The 19,713-nt window shown below is 37.5% G+C and overlaps 1 protein-coding gene and 1 non-coding gene across 2 annotated transcripts in view; one reads left to right on the top strand and one right to left on the bottom strand.

Moving 5' to 3' along the window:
• The window catches only part of DNAH7 (dynein axonemal heavy chain 7), a 263,405-nt gene that overhangs the window by 213,125 nt on the left and 30,567 nt on the right, over positions 1-19,713 (top strand). Inside the window, exons 52-57 of the mRNA XM_065927706.1 lie at positions 2,507-2,633; positions 3,601-3,795; positions 5,487-5,579; positions 15,444-15,620; positions 16,339-16,500; positions 18,625-18,825. Of these exons, the coding sequence (XP_065783778.1) occupies positions 2,507-2,633; positions 3,601-3,795; positions 5,487-5,579; positions 15,444-15,620; positions 16,339-16,500; positions 18,625-18,825 (955 nt within the window). The remainder of the gene's footprint in view (positions 1-2,506; positions 2,634-3,600; positions 3,796-5,486; positions 5,580-15,443; positions 15,621-16,338; positions 16,501-18,624; positions 18,826-19,713) is intronic.
• LOC136165620 (U6 spliceosomal RNA) lies at positions 7,780-7,886 on the bottom strand. Its single transcript, XR_010662627.1, has one exon. It is a non-coding gene; the product is annotated as a U6 spliceosomal RNA (small nuclear RNA).

Below are 19,713 nucleotides of genomic sequence, written 5' to 3' on the forward strand. Positions count from 1 at the left end.
CATCTTGCACTTAACATTATGTTTGTGAAATTTGTATTGTTTTGCACAGTGCAAAGAAGTGGTTTATTCACTTTCATTGTTAAATATGGGTGTATTCCCTATGCTCCTATATTGTTGGGGAAGTGTAAAAGCAAATCTTCTCCCAGTCCAGAAAATTTCTCCACAAAGCAGCTGAGGAAGAAAGCAGTTTTTAACTGAATAAGTATTAAACTAGAATGTGACCCGCAGCACGAGCAGCAGTTCGCTAAGAGAGCGCAAAGACAGGAAACCGCCTTTAGCAGACTGGCTTCACCCAGAGGAAAAACCAGTGTCTTATCTTTATGATAGGAGGTAGTTTGGCAGCTCAGAGTCAGGAGCCCATGAAGTTAGCCCATGAAAACGGCTCTCAGATCTTCAGAAGGGACATTCCTGGGCTGTAAAGTTGACAAAAAGCCTACCTATATTTCAAAGAGAAGGTACTTATAATTTTAAACTTTCGGAAGTAAATGCTGTAAGGAAAAAGAGGAGAGGGAAATCTCTTCTTAACATTTTCGGTATAGAAAGATTGGGCCTTTTATTTTTATTTGTCCTTTCACTATACCACAGTTTTTTATTCATTCTACTGCAGAGGACATTTGGGTAGCTTCCAGTTTGGAGCTGTTATGAATTTTTGCTGTCTTGTACACTCTTGTATGTGGCTTTTGTATGTACATTTATCTGGTAAGTACATATCCAGGAGTGGAATTGATCATAACAGAGTATATATATGTTCCATTTTAATAGATATTGCCAAATAGAGTTCCAAAATGGCTACCACAAGGGAGACTCTACTAGTAATCTTGTTTAATCTTCCTTTTTTTTTTAAGTAAAAAGTGGGAGGAAGCAAGATCTCATTCAGAAATTAGAGTTCTCATAGAAATCATTTTTTTATTTGTCAATCATTGATAAACATCAGATAATCTGTTAAATATGTACAAGTTTTACTTGTCAATCATACCTCAATAAAGCTGGAGAAAGAAACAAAAAAACATTAGCTGACCTGTTGGTCTCTGGGCGCTGATTAGTTTGTAGCTATAACAAAAGCATAGAAAGGATATGACTGTTAACAGTAGACTACTAAATTGTTGGAGAATCTTAATATTGGTCTAAAATTATTTCTAATTTTCTTTCATGAGAGATAAAAATCTCTTTTTTTGTGTTTGTATTCTGATAGTTACTATTCATAATAATTATTATTTAATAATGCCAAACATATATTATAATTAAATATATACTGTGTACATACTATGAAATAACCATAATAATTGGAATCATCTGTCTTTATAATATTTTAATGCATTATAATTTATTATGGCAAAGTAAATAACTGTAGCAAAAAAATACAGAAACAAAAATCTAACTAGAATATAGCTTTGTTACAGGAACCACACTGAAATCAATCTCTCTGTCTCTTGCTCTCAAAAATATATGCAAGATCACACATACCTGTGTGCACACACAGAATTTTTTCTTTCCCTTCTACTTCTGTCAAGATAATTTTCCCTTGTTATTAATTATTCTTTTGAAATATAATTTTTAGCAGCTGTACAATATACTTTTAATGAATGCACCATGATTTTCTTCATAATTTTCTTATTGTAGGATTTGCAAGTAGTCTCCAGCTTTTGTATTATAAATAACACAGTAATAAATATAAATGTCACCATCATTGATTATTTCCTTTGGCTAAATCCCCAAATTAGGACAAATGTGTTCACTTCTTTCAGACTCCTGATATAAATTCCTTTTCTGTAAGGTTATTCAAATGAATAAATTCATCAGAGGGAGCATGAATACCTTACAACACTGTATCACACATCAGCATTGAAAATAATAATTTTTCTCATGTTAAGGTTTCCTGTGAATACCAATCACACATGTTAGCATTTACTGGGATGCTGTTAGTTGCAAATATTGTGATTATTCATATTTCTAAGACTTGTCTATGTGATAAATAAAAATGTAGTTTATCAAGTTATGTTATTAGTCCAACTTTTATGGATTTATGAACAGAGTAGCCCTCTTATAAACTTAATTTAATAAAGAAACTATTAACTTTAGTCTGTTCATTTATAATAATATATCATATAGAACATATGTAAAAGTTTATGAAATATGGAAATCCAGTTTTACCCCAAGAAATGTTTTGTAGTTTTAAATAGTCCAAAAACTGTTAAATGTAGTAGATTAATATACCATGCATTGATTGACCTTTTTTCCAAAAGGAAGATTAAGTTTTGTAAAAAAAAAAAAAAAAAAAGTCAGTTGATGGTAAAAATGCAATTCTACTGAAGTGTTCCTACATTGTGTAACTCTCAAATTGGTGCCCCCAGTTAATGAGAATCCTTGATCTGTTTTGGGAGTAATTGACCAGAAAGTTTATTAGAAGAACACACATCTAAATGGTTTATAATAGGTTTTCCCAAGAGCATTTTTTGAGGGAATAATGCATTTTTATTTATTTACTTTTCTTTCTGTTGACCCTTAGGCTTCAAATTCTCAAGGATCACTTCACTTATTCCCTTTATGTTAACATCTGCCGATCCCTCTTTGAAAAGGATAAACTACTTTTTTCATTTTGTCTAACTGTAAATCTGCTGATACATGAGCGATTGGTCAGTACTGTTTTAATTTATGGGAGAAAATACTAATGTGAATTTATTAATTTATGAATTTGTGTGGGAATATATATAAAAGGATTGTTAATAGCAATTATTATAGTGAAGGCAAGATATCACAACTAGACTGAATTTCACAGAGGTGAAAAATAAATTAAGCAGAGTTCCTTATGTAACTATTACTACTTAAATTTTTGTATGTTTTAGCTTAAAATAGTTTCTATCAGAATCTCACATATAAGGATGCATATGAACTTCTCAAATGTATTGATATATGTACCCCAAGTAGTAATATAAATGGTAATGTTTTTAGGAACTTTTGCAAGTTTGTCAAATCTAACCATTGGGTTTAACAATACCATTCATTAATTTTAGCTATGTTTCAAATCTGTTTACTTAAAATATGGGAAGCACTTTAAGAGTGGAAGAGAGGTGTATAAATTCATTATTTTATACACATGTGTTTAAGCTTTATTAATTTCATATGGCAATGTATTAGCTGAATTCTGAAGAAACATTTATTTTAGTATTTCTTGCAAAAATTTCATAGCAGTAACTCATCATATTTTATAGAAAATAATTGAAAGCATGGCAGGTGCATGGCTTTCTGCCTTCCCACAACTTTTACAGACAATAAAACTTCGCAGTCATTTTGGAAGACATATATTAAAAAAGAATAAAATTCAGATTTCCATGTCTAGATCAGAAATTCTGGAGGAAAATTATCAACAAGTAGCTCTCTAGTATCTAACAAGTAGCTCTCTAAAATGGAACTATTTTGAAAACTGGTTATAATGAATACATTGATTTCTTATGAATCAATACTGACCTATACCAATAACTAAAATTTTATAGGGGGATATTTGAAACTTAAAAATCAGTCAATTTTTTTTAAATGGTTGTAAGTTACCTGTGTATATGGTGAACTCATTTCTGACTCTTCATGCTACTTTGTTTTCCAAAGATTAATAAAGCTGAGTGGAGGTTTTTGTTAACTGGTGGCATTGGCTTGGATAATCCTCATGCTAACCCTTGTACATGGCTTCCTCAAAAATCTTGGGATGAAATATGTAGACTGGATGATTTGTCTGCCTTCAAAAACATTCGTAGAGAGTTTATGCGCTTAAAGGATGGATGGAAAAAAGTATATGACAGTTTGGTATGTTTTTAACTCTCTTGCTTGTTTCAAAGTTTTTAAATGGAGAAAATAATGTCAAATAATTTATTCTTGTCTGTAAGTAAGCATTAAACAGCTGGTCAAATATAATGTTTCAATTAGGCTATCCCCACTTCCTAATTGGTTCTGTTTGCACTTCTCTTCAGATTCCTTGGAATCTGTAAAGATGCAGAAAAGTTGCCTGGTCCTTAAAAGTACTCTTTTTGGATTTCCAGGCCAGATTTTTATTATCAACTAAACTTTGGCAGTCATAATGGCAGATGACTTAAAATTTTATAGAACAGGTTTTGTTTGTATTTTCTGAACACAGGGCACAAACTAATAAATATTTTTGTCATTTGACGAGAGGGAAAAAATAATAGTTCTCAAATAATTTTCATGAGACCTGATCTTATTAGTTGGAGATTACTATAGCTAACATATACCATGATGCTCAGTTTCCCTTCTGGAATATAAACAAATTGCTGCCTTCCTTCACTTTTTCCTTAGCACAAGGGCTAACATTGTGATTCCCAGTTAGTTTTTTCTAGTGTTTCTACTTGTTTTGACATTTTGCTTTTCTTGGGCTTAACATGCACCAGCTCTATTTGGGGGTGGGGGTTGGAAGGAGAAAAAAGCAGGATGCGTGGAGAATACTTTGGTGACCTGTTTATTGTACTATACATGATAGAGTGTGTCTGCACATGAATTTAAATATTTTGGTTTGGATCTCTTTTGGATTGATCCTTGTTAGTAATAAAAGTACTTTCTCCAGAGGCAAATATGTTTTTGTATGTAGTTGAGTCTAAATAGAAATTTCCCTATGCTGAAGCATGGAGATTTCTGACCTGAGATACCCATAGCCTTCCCAGCTGTTTCAAAGATACAAGTGTCTTCTTTTCCCATTCCTCCTCCTGGGATCTTGATACATCTCTTCTTGCATATTTTTAATTACATTCTTTGGCTTCTTCTTTACATTATGTGTGTAGTGGGGGAAGGGGGAGGAACTCGCATGCGCTCAGTCGCGTCCAACTCTGTGACCTCATGAGAGCCTGCCAGGCTCATCTATCCTTGAAATTTTCTAGGCAGGAATACTGGAACAAGTTGCTATTTCCTACTCCAGGGAATCTTCCTAACCCAGGGATCCCCCCTGAGTCTCTTGAGTCTCCTGTATTGGTAGGCGGATTGTTTACCACTGTGCCGCCTGGGAAGCCCCGTCTTTACTATACACATTCTCAAATATTCCTTTCTTGAAAAGATATCAAAATTTTATCAAAATAAAAAGTAATGCATAGCCTTCTTTGTTTACAATAAATGTTTATTTTTGTAAATAGATAATGAGAGTAGTTAGTTGGTAGGTTTTTGAAATGCCTTTGGAGAAATAATGGGAAAAGATCTCCTAGTGCATATTTATTGTAGTAATAGGAAACATTTGTGCTATTGATTAACGTTTATATTGACACTAACCTACTTATTTCATGTCTTAGTTTTGGTTTCATGTGGCAGTTAAAATTTTCTTTTTATTTCTTCTTTCATAACTTTGCCCCAACCTAATAAAATTTAGATTAGCATTCTTAATTTCACTTAATTATTTTATGTTTTCTTTAAACTTAATTTAAAAGTAAAAATACTGGGATTTTGGCTTTTTATTAAGTCTTCCAAATAAAATTGAATTATATCCACTGTCATTTTAGGAACCACATCATGAGGTTTTTCCTGATGATTGGGAAGATAAAGCGAGTGAGTTTCAAAGGATGCTTATCATTCGTTGCTTGAGGCCGGACAAGGTAAATGCTGTCTTTGGAAACAGCTCAGTGAATTCCAGACCTTCCAGCTCCACATACCAGCTAAACATCTATTTCCTTATGTAATCATTGGGGGTGGGGTGGTAAACAGCTGCAAGAAATAACCCCAATTCCCTCTAATGCAGTCATTTTTTTAAAAGTGTGTATTTATTATAACTGCACTAAATTAGTAACTCACCAGATTATGTTTAATAGTTTATTTATGTTACAGCTCTTCCTTTTATCCCTGGAGAAGGGAATGGACAATCTACTTTCTTTACATTTTTGTTCTTACTGTTTTGATGAAATTGGTCAATGTTTACATGAAGCTGATTTACTATACCTTCTGGTTCCTCAAATGCTATCCTGTACATGGTTCTTTATTGGCTTTTGGAAAGCTAGTAGAATATTGTTTTTAAGATGTTCATCATCGTTCACCACAAAGGAAAATATCAACACTATTAATTTTCATTTCTTTAAGTAATAAATTATATAACCAGCGAATCAGCTGACCTGTCATATCAGCAAATGAGAGTACTCATTGATATCCTCATTTGTATTATTAAACTCTGTTTAAAAAAACAAACTATTCACTTAAGTGTAAAGACGCATATCCACAGAGATAATCACATAACTCTGAGGAATGATAGACATTGGGAATGTTGGAAGAAAAACTGAAAATATATTCTAATTGTCCACTGTTACTACTTGAGTAAAAGTATACATAATTACTCCAAAATTTATTGTATTCACAATTTCAGTTGCTAAGGATATAAGATAATACTTCCATTCTAACAGCAATAGAAAAAGCTGCACTTGTATGATAAAGACAGTGCTGTTTTTTTTTTAATTTTACACATTAGTGATAATACAAGGTAGAGGCATTCTTTCCTCTGTAAGTCAGGGTCTGTTTGATGAACACATGTCATTCTTTCTTTCTTTTTTTTTTCATTTATTTTTATTAGTTGGAGGTTAATTACTTTACAATATTGTAGTGGGTTTTGTCATACATTGACATGAATCAGTCATGGATTTACATGTGTTCCGCATCCCGATCCCCCCTCCCACCTCTCTCTCTACCCAATCCCTCTGAGTCTTCCCAGTGCACCAGGCCCGAGCACTTGTCTCATGCATCCAACCTGGGCTGGTGATCTGTTTCACTATAGATAATATACATGTTTCGATGCTGTTCTCTCGAAACATCCCACCCTCGCCTTCTCCCACAGAGTCCAAAAGTCTGTTCTGGACATTTGTGTCTCTTTTTCTGTTTTGCCTATAGGGTTATCATTACCATCTTTCTAAATTCCATATATATGTGTTAGTATGCTGTAATGTTCTTTATCTTTCTGGCTTACTTCACTCTGTATAATAAGCTCCAGTTTCATCCACCTCATTAGAACTGGTTCAAATGAATTCTTTTTAACGGCTGAGTAATATTCCATGGTGTATATGTACCACAGCTTCCTTATCCATTCGTCTGCTGATGGGCATCTAGGTTGCTTCCATGTCTTGGCTATTATAAACAGTGCTGTGATGAACATTGGGGTGCACGTGTCTCTTTCACATCTGGTTTCCTCAGTGTGTATGTCCAGAAGTGGGATTGCTGGGTCATATGGCAATTCTATTTCCAGTTTTTTAAGAAATCTTCACACTGTTCTCCATAGCAGCTGTACTAGTTTGCATTCCCACCAACAGTGTAAGAGGGTTCCCTTTTCTCCACACCCTCTCCAGCACTTATTGCTTGTAGACTTTTGGATAGCAGCCATCCTGACTGGCGTGTAATGGTACCTCATAGTGGTTTTGATTTGCATTTCTCTGATGATGAGTGATGTTGAGCATCTTTTCATGTGTTTGTTAGCCATCTGTATGTCTTCTTTGGATAAATGTCTGTTTAGTTCTTTGGCCCATTTTTTGATTGGGTCATTTATTTTCCTGGAATTGAGCTGCAGGAGTTGCTTGTATATTTTTGAGATTAGTCCTTTGTCTGTTGCTTCGTTTGCTATTATTTTCTCCCAATCTGAGGGCTGTCTTTTCACCTTACTTATAGTTTCCTTTGTTGTGCAAAAGCTTTTAAGTTTCATTAGGTCCCATTTGTTTATTTTTGCTTTTATTTCCAATATTCTGGGAGATGGGTCATAGAGGATCCTGCTGTGATTTATGTCAAAGAGGGTTTTGCCTATGTTCTCCTCTAGGAGTTTTATAAAAAAATATGGAACACTTCACGAATTTGTGTGTCATCCTTACGCAAGGGCCATGCTAATCTTCTCTGTATCGTTCCAATTTTAGTATATGTGCTGCCGAAGCGAGCACGTCATTCTTTCTTGAATTGGCAGTGTGGCCTTAGCCAGGGCCAAAGTATCCATTAAGCATAGGACCTCGGGTCCATGATACTCTTAGGAGTTCATGAAAGTGCTTTAATTTCTCTTAAAATGAGAAAATAAACTAGTCTGTTATATTTTAATTATTCAAAAACAGTTGCAAAATACATTTTTCTCTATTTATCAATGGAAGGAGGGGTTCGCAATGTGCCGAGGGCCCCTAAATGTCATGGTGCTGCCCAGCTCTTAGATGCTGGAAATAGTTCCCATTGTTGAAGATCATTATTAAACTGCACCTTGGGGGCCCTTTTAAAAACGAATCTTCACTGAAAGTATTAGCGTTAAGCCTCAGAAGTTTTCACTGCAAATATTAAATATGAAAGAATATGAAATAGTTCAAACTCTCGTCTAATATGGCTTCTTCCTTTAAAACTTTTTTTTTTAATTTTCAAAGATTTTTTACTTTGTTTTCTAAGATAAAAACTGTTACAGTAAATGACTCTCTGTGTACCATTAAACTTCCCGCCTCAATATTTGACAGAGACGTTTCTGATCATATTCTATATTGTTTAGTTAAAAGTGATTAATGAGGTGTTTCCTAACTGCAGCAATTTCACCTATAAATTTATTTTCCCCAGTTTGTTTTTAAAAATTTGACGTTTTAATCTGAAAATACATTGAGTACCAAATAGATCAAATATTATTTTCCATAGTCATTCTCTTTTTCAAGTTAGTATGAGGGAGCTGGGAAATTTAGATATTCAAGCTGAGGGGCTTTTGTTCATTTTTTGAATCAGTTGAGGTTAAACTTACAGTCCTGCTTCTCTTAGCTCTTCTGCAGAATGCTTTAGCACTGTGTGTTTTAACTTTTTCTTATATGTTTCCATATCTCCTCTAGAGTTTTCTTTGTATGGGTGGAAGAGTGTAAACATTAATACTTCTCAGCAGTATTCCTGGTTCTCTCCTGTGTATACTCGAGGTGGGGGCATTGTGGCCATTAACCTTGTTTTGGCTAGTAAAATGTGAGCAAAAGTGTCAGGGTGGAAGCATTTAGCTATCACTGTGAGATTCTCCAGAATATTCCTCTTGCCATCAAAATTGTGGAGTCACATGTTGGTATTTAAATGCCATAAACAGGCTAGAATGCTGAGTCAGAGCAGGGAGAGTTTGTTGCCTGGACACTCGGATGACTTTTCTGAGATGGTAAGCTTTTGTTGTGTTAAACCACTGAAATCTTGAAGTTGTTTGCTACTATAGCATAGTTCAATTTATCCTGTTAACTAGTTACCATTACCTGTACTATCACACCTATAATCCTTAATATATAAATAATTATTGGATTTCCCTGGTGGCTTAGATGGTAAAGAACCCACCTGCAATGCAAGAGACCTGGGTTGGGAAGATCTCCTGGAGAAGGGAATGGGTACCCACTGCAGTATTCTTGCCTGGGAAATCCCATGGACAGAGGTGCATGGAGGGTTACTGTTCATGGGGTCACAAAAGAGTCTGACATGACTGAATGACTAACACTTTTTGGACATCTTTCACAGGTCAGATGGTAAAGAAACCAGTTGCCATTGTCTATGCCATCATACCTGCAATCCTTAATATAGAAATAATTATTAGTATGCTCTTTTATTACTTGCAACTTCAAACCCTTCAATCTTGCTGTTTACAGGCACTTTAATTCCTAGTCATAAATCACTGATTTTGGAACCTATGTATTTAAAAATGATATATGACTACAGTATTATGCTTTAAAAAGAATAATTTTCCAAAGCAAAATGGTATTAGCATGCTAGAGAAAGGAATAGTGCTATATAAGGCTGACAATTGGCCTAGTACTACATAAATAGATTTTATTTCTTTGCTATCTCTAAGTCATGAGATATATATCTCCACTAGGAAAATCCATAATTGTTTGATCTCTAATATAAATTATATATTATTTGTCACCATAGTTTTTTCTGTCTCCTTTCCACTGCTCTCCCTTCAAAACCAACTCCATCCTGCGATAAGAAGTCACAAATGCTATGTTCTCTAATGCTGTGGTTTGGAAAAATGTAAAAGATGTTCACTAAACCACCAGTAGGAAAAATGAAATGTTTGCACTTTCCTTAGATTTCAATAGTTTATAGTGTTTTATTGACGAAAGCATATCAGATGTATAAATACTGAGGTATGGAATGTTTTGAGCCCATTTACAAAATGAAGCGCTTCTGGCCACAGTTTTCTCCTTCTGAACTGTAAACAAAAAGTAAATTAAACAGCTTTTAATAAGAAACTTGTCAAGTATAAGCTAATATGTTTCTCTAACCTCAGATAAATCCTGTAGAAACTTGCAAGACACAGAAAAGCATACATAGAAGACCACAAACTTCTTTTCTGCCTTTGGGAAGATGGGGGCCTAAATTAGTCTGTAATTTTTGTTCCTGACAGATTTCATTTTATAGTTCTTACGCTTGCATAATCAGATTGCAGAAGCAAATCCAATTCCATCACCTTCCAAATTGAATAGCTTGCAGTTTCACGTACCTCAGAAGTTACTGTTTCGTCTTGGGAACAAGTTGGTCTCATTCAGTTGTTTTTTGTTTTTGTTTTTTAATTTTTGTGTTGACTATTGTGTTTTAATTTTTTTAATTGGTGGAGAAAATTCCATGGACAGAAGAGCCTGGCAGGCTGCAGTCCATGGGGTCACAAAGAGCTGAACACAACTGAACGACTAACACGCACACACAACCGCTTTACAATGTTGCGTTGCTTTTTGCTTACAGCAGCACGAGTCGCTGTAAGTGTAATACACTCCCCGTCTTGAGCCTCCCTGCCTCCCACCCCACCCCCAAACCCCCAGGTCATCACAGACCACCAACCTGAATCCTCTGTGTTACACGGCGGCTTCCCGCTAGCTAGCTGTTTCACACATGGTCGTGTATACATGTCAGTGCTACTCTCTCAATTCGTCCCACCCTCTCCTTCTCCCACTGTGTCTACAAGTCCACAATTTCTGTGATCTTATTCAGTTTTAATGTTAAAAATGAAACAATGAAAATTATCATGTGAGCACCCCTAACTGGGTCTTCCTGTACTACCAGAAGACTCACTTCCCATCTGCCATGTTTGCACAAATGCAGTGAATGACCCCAGCCTGAACCACTCAGAGCTCAGACTTCCTAAAAGTGAAACCATGTACTTAAAAGCCATGTGCTTTCGATTTGTTTGTAAAATTATCGTTTAGTGAAGAGGTTAACCTTGAGAGGAGAGAGGTTATTAAAAACTATTCTTTGTTAATTGTTATTGTTCTTAACCTAGAGAGAAAAGACAGCCATAGGAAAAGAATAATAGGGAAAAGGGCAAGGACTAGGTCTGAGAGAGGAAGTGAGGATATTTTCAGTTTTCTACCATCAGCTTGATATCTGTTCCCATTCAAAATATCTGAAACATGAAATAATTTCCCTGGAAATGAAACTTTATGCATAGATGAAGAAATCTGTATGCAGTTCAGGAAGTAACTGTTAGAACTGGACATGGAACAACAGACTGGTTCCAAATAGGAAAAGGAGTACGTCGAGGCTGTATATTGTCACCCTGCTTATTTATCTTATATGCAGAGTACATCATGAGAAATGCTGGGCTGGAGGAAGCACAAGCTGGAATCAAGATTGCTGGGAGAAATATCAATAACCTCAGATATGCAGATGACACCACCCTTATGGCAGAAAGCGAAGAACTAAAGAGCCTCTTGATGAAAGTGAAAGAGGAGAGTGACAAAGTTGGCTTCAAGCTCAACATTCAGAAAACTAAGATCATGGCATCCAGTCCCATCACTTCATGGCAATTAGATGGGGAAACAGTGGAAACAGTGGCTGGCTTTATTTTTCTGGGCTCCAAAATCACTGCAGATGATGACTGCAGCCATGAATTTAAAAGACGCTTACTCCTTGGAAGGAAAGTTACGACCAACCTAGACAGCATATTTAAAAGCAGAGACCTTACTTTGCCAACAAAGGTCCGTCTAGTCAAAGCTATGGTTTTTCTAGCGGTCATGTATGGATGTGAGAATTGGGCTATAAAGAAAGCTGAGTGCCAAAAAATTGATGCTTTTGAACTGTGGTGTTGGAGAAGACTTTTGAGAATCCCTTGTACTGCAAGGAGATCCAACCAGTCCATCCTAAAGGAGATCAGTCCTGGGTGTTCATTGGAAGGACTGATGTTGAAGCTGAAACTTAAGTACTTTGGCCACCTCATGCGAAGAGCTGACTCATTGGAAAAGACCCTGATGTTGGGAAAGATTGAGGGCAGGAGGAGAAGGGGATGACAGAGGATGATATGGTTGAATGGCATCACCAATTCAATGGACATGGGTTTGGGTGGACTCCAGGAGTTGGTGATGGACAGGGAGGCCTGGCGTGCTGTGGTTCATGGGGTCGCAAAGAGTTGGACACAACTGAGTGACTGAACTGAACTGGATATTTATTTAGAATTTCTATAATTAGAGTCCCACCTTCATAAAAGAGAACATCCTAATTTATTCATTCACTCAGTAGATTTTTATTGTACAGGAACAATATACGAGTAATCTCCTTAGATATATCCATGCCATTGTGGCATTTACACATTTGTTATTACTCTTCTATACCTTTCTGTAGTTTTAAATTTTTTATTGATATACAGTTGACTCAAAGTATTGCATTAATTTTTGGTGTACACCAAAGTGATACAGTTATACATATATATATATGTTCATTTTCAGACTCTTTTTCATTATGGTTTATTGTAGGATCTTGAATATAGTTCCCTGTGGTATAGAGTAGGATTTTGTTGTTTATCTATTTTATATACAGTAGTGTGTATTAGCTAATCCCAAACTAATTTATCCCTCCCTCACCTCCTTTCCTCTTTGATAACCATAACATTGTTTTGTATGTTTGTGAGTCTGTTTCTGTTTTGTAAATAAGTTTCCTTGTATCGTATTTTAGATTTCACATGTAAGTGATAGCATATGATATTTGCCTTTCTCTGACTTCACTTAGTGTGATAATCTCTGGCTCCTCCATGTTGCTGCAATTGGCATTATTCCATTCTTTTTTATAGCTGAATAATATTCCATTGTACATATGTACCACATCTTTTTGAAAAGTTTTAATTTTGTATTGGAACATAGCTGGTCCTACCACTTCATGCCTAATAGATGGGGGAAATATTGAAACAGTGTCAGATTTCATTTTGGGGGGCTCCAAAGTCAATGCATATGGTGACTGCAGCCATGAAATTAAAAGACACTTGCTCCTTGGAAGAATAGCTATGTCAAACCTAGACAGTGTTTTAAAAAGCAGAGGCATCACTTTGCTGACAAAGGTCCATATAGTCAAAGCTATGGTTTTTCCAGTAATGTATGGATGACCATACATTGACCATAAAGAAGGCTGAGCACTGAAGAATTGATGCTTTCAAACTGTGGTGTTGGAGAAGACTCTTGAGAGTCCCTTGGACTGCATGGAGATCCAACCAGTCCATGCTAAAGGAAATCAGTCCTGAATATTCATTGGAAGGACTGATGCTGAAGCTGAAGCTCCAGTACTTTGGCCTCCTGAGGCAAAGAACTGACTCATTGGAAAAGATCCTGATGCTGGGGAACATTGAGGGCAAGAGGATAAGGGGGCGACAGAGGGTGAGATGATTAGATGGTGTCACTGACTCAATGGACATGAGTTTGAGCAAACTCAGGGAGACAGTGAAGGACAGAGAAGCCTGATGGGCTACAGTTGGTGGGGTTGCAGAGAGTCCGACACGACTTAGCAACTGAACCACAGCAAGAGCGTAGCTGAGTGACCGTGCAGTGACAGTTCTGGGTGGATACGGGCCACATCCTCTTTATCCATTCATCTGTCAGGGGACGTTTAGGTTGGTTCCGTGTCTTGGTTACTCATCCCCTCCCATGTCTGAATGAATCTATTGTGGAGACAGTAAAAACACTTAAGTAAAGATATTCCTTCACTGTTTCTTGGCTCCCCACCCTCACACACTCAGTCTCTCTTTCCCTCTCTCCCTCTTTCTCAATACACACCTATACCTACACATATACCCACATCAGGACCGACACTGTTTTTAAGGTATTGTGACTTGTTAATGAGTTTTACTTACAAATCTTGTGTGAATAGATGTTCTGAGAACGCACTATTAAAGTTTGGAGATATTTGTAACTTTCTTTAGAGAAGACCACCTTTTTGAGGCTCTTGGTATCTGTGAATTGCTGCTGCAATTCCCTTTAAGTTCAGAAAAGTTACAGGATGTGGAATTCGTGTTCTAATTTGGAGTGTTGTGTATACACACAATTCTATCCTTGAATATGAGTAGGTGTCCAGTTGGAGTGATTCTGAAGCTTTAAAGAAATTCTCCTTATCCTTGTCTTCATTACTTCTCTTCATGAGATCAGTTCAGTTCAGTTCAGTCATGTCCAACTCTCTGTGACCCCATGGACTGCAGCACACCAGGCTTCCCTGTCCATCACCAACTTCCAGAGCTTTCTCAAACTCATGTCCATCTAGTTGGTGATGCCATCCAACCATCTCATCCTCTGTCATCCCCTTATCCTCTGCCTTCAATGTTTCCCAGTATCAGGTCTTTTCCAGTGAGTCAGATCTTTGCATCAGGTGGCCAAAGTATTGGAGTGGAGCTTCAGCTTCAGCATCAGTCCTTCCAATGAATATTCAGGACTGATTTCCTTTAGGATGGACTGGTTGGATCTCCTTGCAGTCCATGGGACTCTCAAGAGTCTTCTTCTTAGATATGTTTACATAATTTCTTAAGCTGGATACATGGATACAGGTTTATTAAACTAATACTTATGACTTGCTTGGCTCACACCTGAGCCATTGCCCAGAGATGCCAGGTGTGGACTCTTCATCAGAAAGAAAGAATGATATTCCTGAAGCTGTACATCAGCCATACTGCTTACTGCAAGTCTACTTCCACATCACTGCGAAAGGGGCACACAAGCCCCAAAGTTCTTTTCTTTCTTAAGTGTATTCCCAGGCAATGCACAAGCATGTTATCAGAAAGTTTATACGACATAGTTTTGCCTCTTTTTTGAAAGTATGCCTTCTCTTTCACAGTGCTTTTCCTCTTCTTTGTTTTTTCAGCTACATCATTCTTTCTTGGCATAGGATTGTATAAATCACACTATAATCTACTTTTGAGTTGTGGACTTTGAAACATAGTCAAGTTTTACTTAAAAATTAAGTAAAGAATTAAGGTTTTTTATATTCTTCATCTAGGGTATGTTGAATACTAATTAAAGGGAAGAAAAATGCCTTTGGATTTTGGTGTCACCACCCACCTTTTATTGTTTAAATAATGTCCCACCTTTTATTGTTTAAATAATGTATACTTTCCATCTAAAAGACAGCTGTGCCTTTGACTCTTTATCAGTGTTTACAAATACACAAACAAATGCAGAGTCCTTTGTTATAAAATACCTTTGAATGTGAAGTTTTTAAGGTTTTAGGCAGATTTCAAATATTCCTTCAAATCCTTTCTTGTCCCTTTCTAGGTTATTCCAATGCTGCAAGAATTTATAACCAACAGATTGGGGCGTGCATTCATTGAACCACCCCCATTTGATCTATCCAAGGCATTTGCAGACAGTAACTGCTGCGCACCCCTGATATTCATACTCTCTCCTGGAGCAGATCCCATGGCTGCCCTTCTAAAATTTGCTGATGATCAGGTACTTTAAAACTCTATTGTTTTCAGCTGCTTCTACCTGCTTGTGTCAATAAACTGTGGCTATTGGGACAGGGCATTCTCCTCTACAGCTCCCGTAACTCAAGGACTCTTCCACTGTGGCATTCAGATGGTAATTGTTCTAGAAAGACTAGGGAGTCCCAGACACCATCTCCCAAACGTGTAGATGAATAAGGATATAGGAGAAATGAATTCCAGGCAAACATTCCCACAGATTTCGTTAAATGAACTTGAATGGAAATTAGAGGCTAATAGGTATTTTTACCTGAACTTTATGCAGTAACCAAATTAGTTAAGATACAATTATTCAAAGATCTGGAGGAGACTAGGGTAAGTTCATCTCTTTATTCATAGTTTTCAGCTTTGAATTTTAGGAGTTGCTGCATGACAGCAGGGTTCGTTCATCTCCTCATATTAAAAGTCTGTTTAACTTTTTCCTGCCTCTTATCTCAACAGTCAAAGACCCTACAGGATGTTTCATTTATTACCATGACTGTTTCTTTCACGAACTGGCTTGTGTTGTATCTATTTTTTGGCTTCTGGTTCAGGAAAAGTTTTCTAGAGTTGTGTGTGCTTGGGAGTGCTGAGGGATGCAGCATGATTAAATTTTAATGTATTTAATATGAACATTTCCTGTGATGATAATATTGATTCTTCTTCAAAATTTGATTTTAAATGACATTTTCACTATCCTCATACAGGGATATGGAGGAGCAAAACTTAGCTCTTTATCTCTTGGTCAAGGCCAAGGTCCCATAGCCATGAAGATGTTAGAAAAAGCTGTCAAAGAAGGCACATGGGTTGTTCTTCAGAATTGTCACCTCGCCACCTCTTGGATGCCAACCCTTGAGAAAGTTTGCGAGGTAAGAATGCAGGCTTATTTTGATGAGACGGTAGTCCCCCAGTGTAGTTAGTGATGCACATACCATCTAAGTAACTCCACTCCTGTCCTATGATTTGCAGGTTGCAGGTTTAGTGGCCTGGCTGGATTTTAGGGGAGGTGGGCTCACACTGGGAGCTGGAGGACAGCCCATGGCAGGGCCTTGCCTAATTCCTCCTACTAAGGGCAAGTTCTCATCCCATGGGTCAGAAATATCCTTGATCCAGAGGCACAGCCTCAAAGATAAGAATAAACCACAGGGTAAATAGAAAGCAATTTGCTTCTTACAGCAGTGGACCAAAAACAATGAAAAGGGCTTTTGGGGGGAAATTCATGTGGCCCCTCTAAATCGGAAGGCTTCAGGGTGTAACTTCTCTGAAATTCACTTCTCGCCCACTCAGCCTGTCACTGCCACAAAGGCTGAATCTGAAACCAGAAGAGCAGTCCTCCCACCCTTGTTGCAGTGGGTCATGGCACTTCCCTATCTTTGTGGTCAGAGATTCCAGGAAGAAAACCCCATGTAGCTCAGCTGAGTAAACAGAAAACCTGGCCCTTGGTTTCAACAGAGAAAAATGTGTCCAGATAATTACCCATGACTGTAGCCCTCTCCTCAGCTACAGTCTCACAGGCTCCTAAACTGACAGAGCTGGCATTATCCAGACATCCCCCGGCACTAAGGAGCAGACTGTGGTGGTCTTCATGCCACTTGTCACTACTTCGCTTTGTCTGTCTCCCACTAGAATGTAAGCATGCACTGTTTTGTTCCCTGGTTTACCTCTAGCACCTTGAATAATGCCTGGCTCATGTGACATAATCAGTGAATAATTACTGAACTTGTGATGAATAAAATAGGCTCTTCACTGCTTAGAGCCTTTCCATGGCTTTCCATTGTGTGAACACAGTGTTCATGCCCCCGTCATGGTTTCTTCATCTGAGCATTGCCTGCTTCTCAGGCATTTCTGTCTTGACTTCTGTGCTCCAGCCACTTGGCCTTTTTTCACTTTCATTGGGAGAACATGCTTTCTCAAGAATGTAGGCCTCTAAACTGTTCTTTAGCATTTTTCACCTTACTAACATCTTCTCATGCTTTGGGCCTTATATTAGAGACCTTATATTTGTGCCTGTTTCCTCACAATTCCTCTGTCTCTAGGCTGTCCTCTTGGCCTGTCAAATCATATCATATACCCATTAGAGAGTCAATCCAAGAGACAAGAGCTGCCTCCATTGAGTAGTGAAATTGACCCAAAGTTCCATGAGTCATGCTGCCTAAGTCACCAGGCGTAGGCCAGACAGTCGGAGAAAAGTATGGCACCTTCACTGTTCATTAAAAATGTATGTCCCTAAGCATCCTTCCAGTCTCCCCCACCCACCCCTTTACCACATGAGTGCTCACATTTTTTTTTTACTGATAAATATTTGCAATTTAAAAAGCACAGATATGACTGACATGGACAGTTGGGAGGAGTTAGTGAAACAGGAGAGAGGGAAAGCCCAGTGTTGTTATTCCAAGGCCTGATACTGCCTTCATAATAGTCATGAGTGTTCCGTCATCCTTTATCCTCCTAGCAGGCCTCGCTGTCCCCACAAGCAAGTATCGCTAATATGATATGGTTTAGTGCTTCAGGATGCACCAGTTCTTCTTGCCTTTCAAACCTCCCCCATTTTGTTCATCCCTACTTGGCTTAACATTGGTTTATCTGAGTGTGTGGCTTATGCTCACAGCTTGGTTACAGCAAGAAGACATCATTCTTAATATGGCTCTGGGGCAGAGAAGTATTTCTATAAACATTTCAGCAACAGCAGTGAAGATACAAAATTTTTTGGAATGTCTTAGTCTTTGTCATGGCCAGCTCTGAATTATGTAATGCCTTTGTAAGCTTTACGGTCATGTGTTTTAATTGTATCAGGGAGAGGGGCAACCCTCTGGGCCTTCCCAGTGAAGTATGTCCTTTCCGTGGCAGTGTTAGATTTTAAGGCTTTTGCCTTAAATTGCAGCAGTAAGCCCTATTTTGTACAACCATTTCCTCCCAGTTCTGGCTCACATGATCCAGAGATTTTCCTTCCATTTTATGTATCTTATGTATCTGATTTTTTGTTCTTGTTGCAGGAGTTAAGCATAGAAACAACGCACCCAGATTTCCGAATTTGGCTGACAAGTTACCCATCTCCAAATTTCCCCGTGTCTGTGCTGCAGAATGGAGTGAAAATGACCAATGAAGCTCCGAAAGGTTTACGGGCTAATATCATTCGCTCCTACCTCATGGACCCGATCTCTGACCCCGAGTTCTTTGGCAGCTGCAAAAAGCCTGTTAGTAATGGCTAAGTCTTGTTACCTCAGCCCCGTAAAGCAACTCAAGCGGCCCCCGGTGGTCCTGGATGTGATGCTGAGTAAAACTGCAAATTAAATAGGCCTCGCGCACTGCAATGCAGTTGGTTTTGATTACTGATTATTGACTGTCCCGAAGTCAATTTCATTAATATTTTATTTTAATCTTACCACTAGGCTCATTCCTGCTCAGCTGCTATCTAGTGGGGTATTATTAATTATGCAGCCTTCTGTTTAGAAAGTCAGCTGCAAGCCATTCCCCATACAAATCTGCAAGGTTGGAGAATCCTGTTTCAGGATATTAGCTGAGCCCTTTGCTATTTGAAGCCATATCTTTAAATTAAAACATAAAAATATTTCCTCCATATAACTATAATGAGAGCCAAAATGATTTTACTCCCTGATTGATGGGACTCATAAGGGTCTTTTTTTTAGCATCACCAGGCAGGCAGGGAAGCCACCCACTGCTTTCATGATTAGAATTCTATGTGTGAATGTCTGTGACCTAAAATTGTTTCTTGGTGTTTTGCCATAATTAAAAATGGAAGAACTTCTTTTTAAGAGGGGTTATGAACCTTGGTAAGTTTTTGCCATTAAAAAACCCACACTCTTGATGTTGGAATATGTTTTAAATACACATCAAAAGAAAACATTAAGAATAAAGAAGTACTTTCATTAAACAAAAGTCTGGGGTAATAAAAAAAAGAGAGGGAGCCTGTATTTATAAGTAAGTCAGACCTTAGTAGTTCAAGACCTGCTGTATGACAAACTTTTGCATTGATTTGGCCCAGAGAGGGCAGGTTACTTACAGGTAGGTGATGAGGGCATTTCTGCACTTGCTAGCTAGACAGAAGCCCTTTTGCAAAGTGA

The sequence above is a fragment of the Muntiacus reevesi genome, chromosome 3 (assembly GCF_963930625.1).
Source record: "Muntiacus reevesi chromosome 3, mMunRee1.1, whole genome shotgun sequence".
Lineage (NCBI taxonomy): Eukaryota > Metazoa > Chordata > Mammalia > Artiodactyla > Cervidae > Muntiacus > Muntiacus reevesi.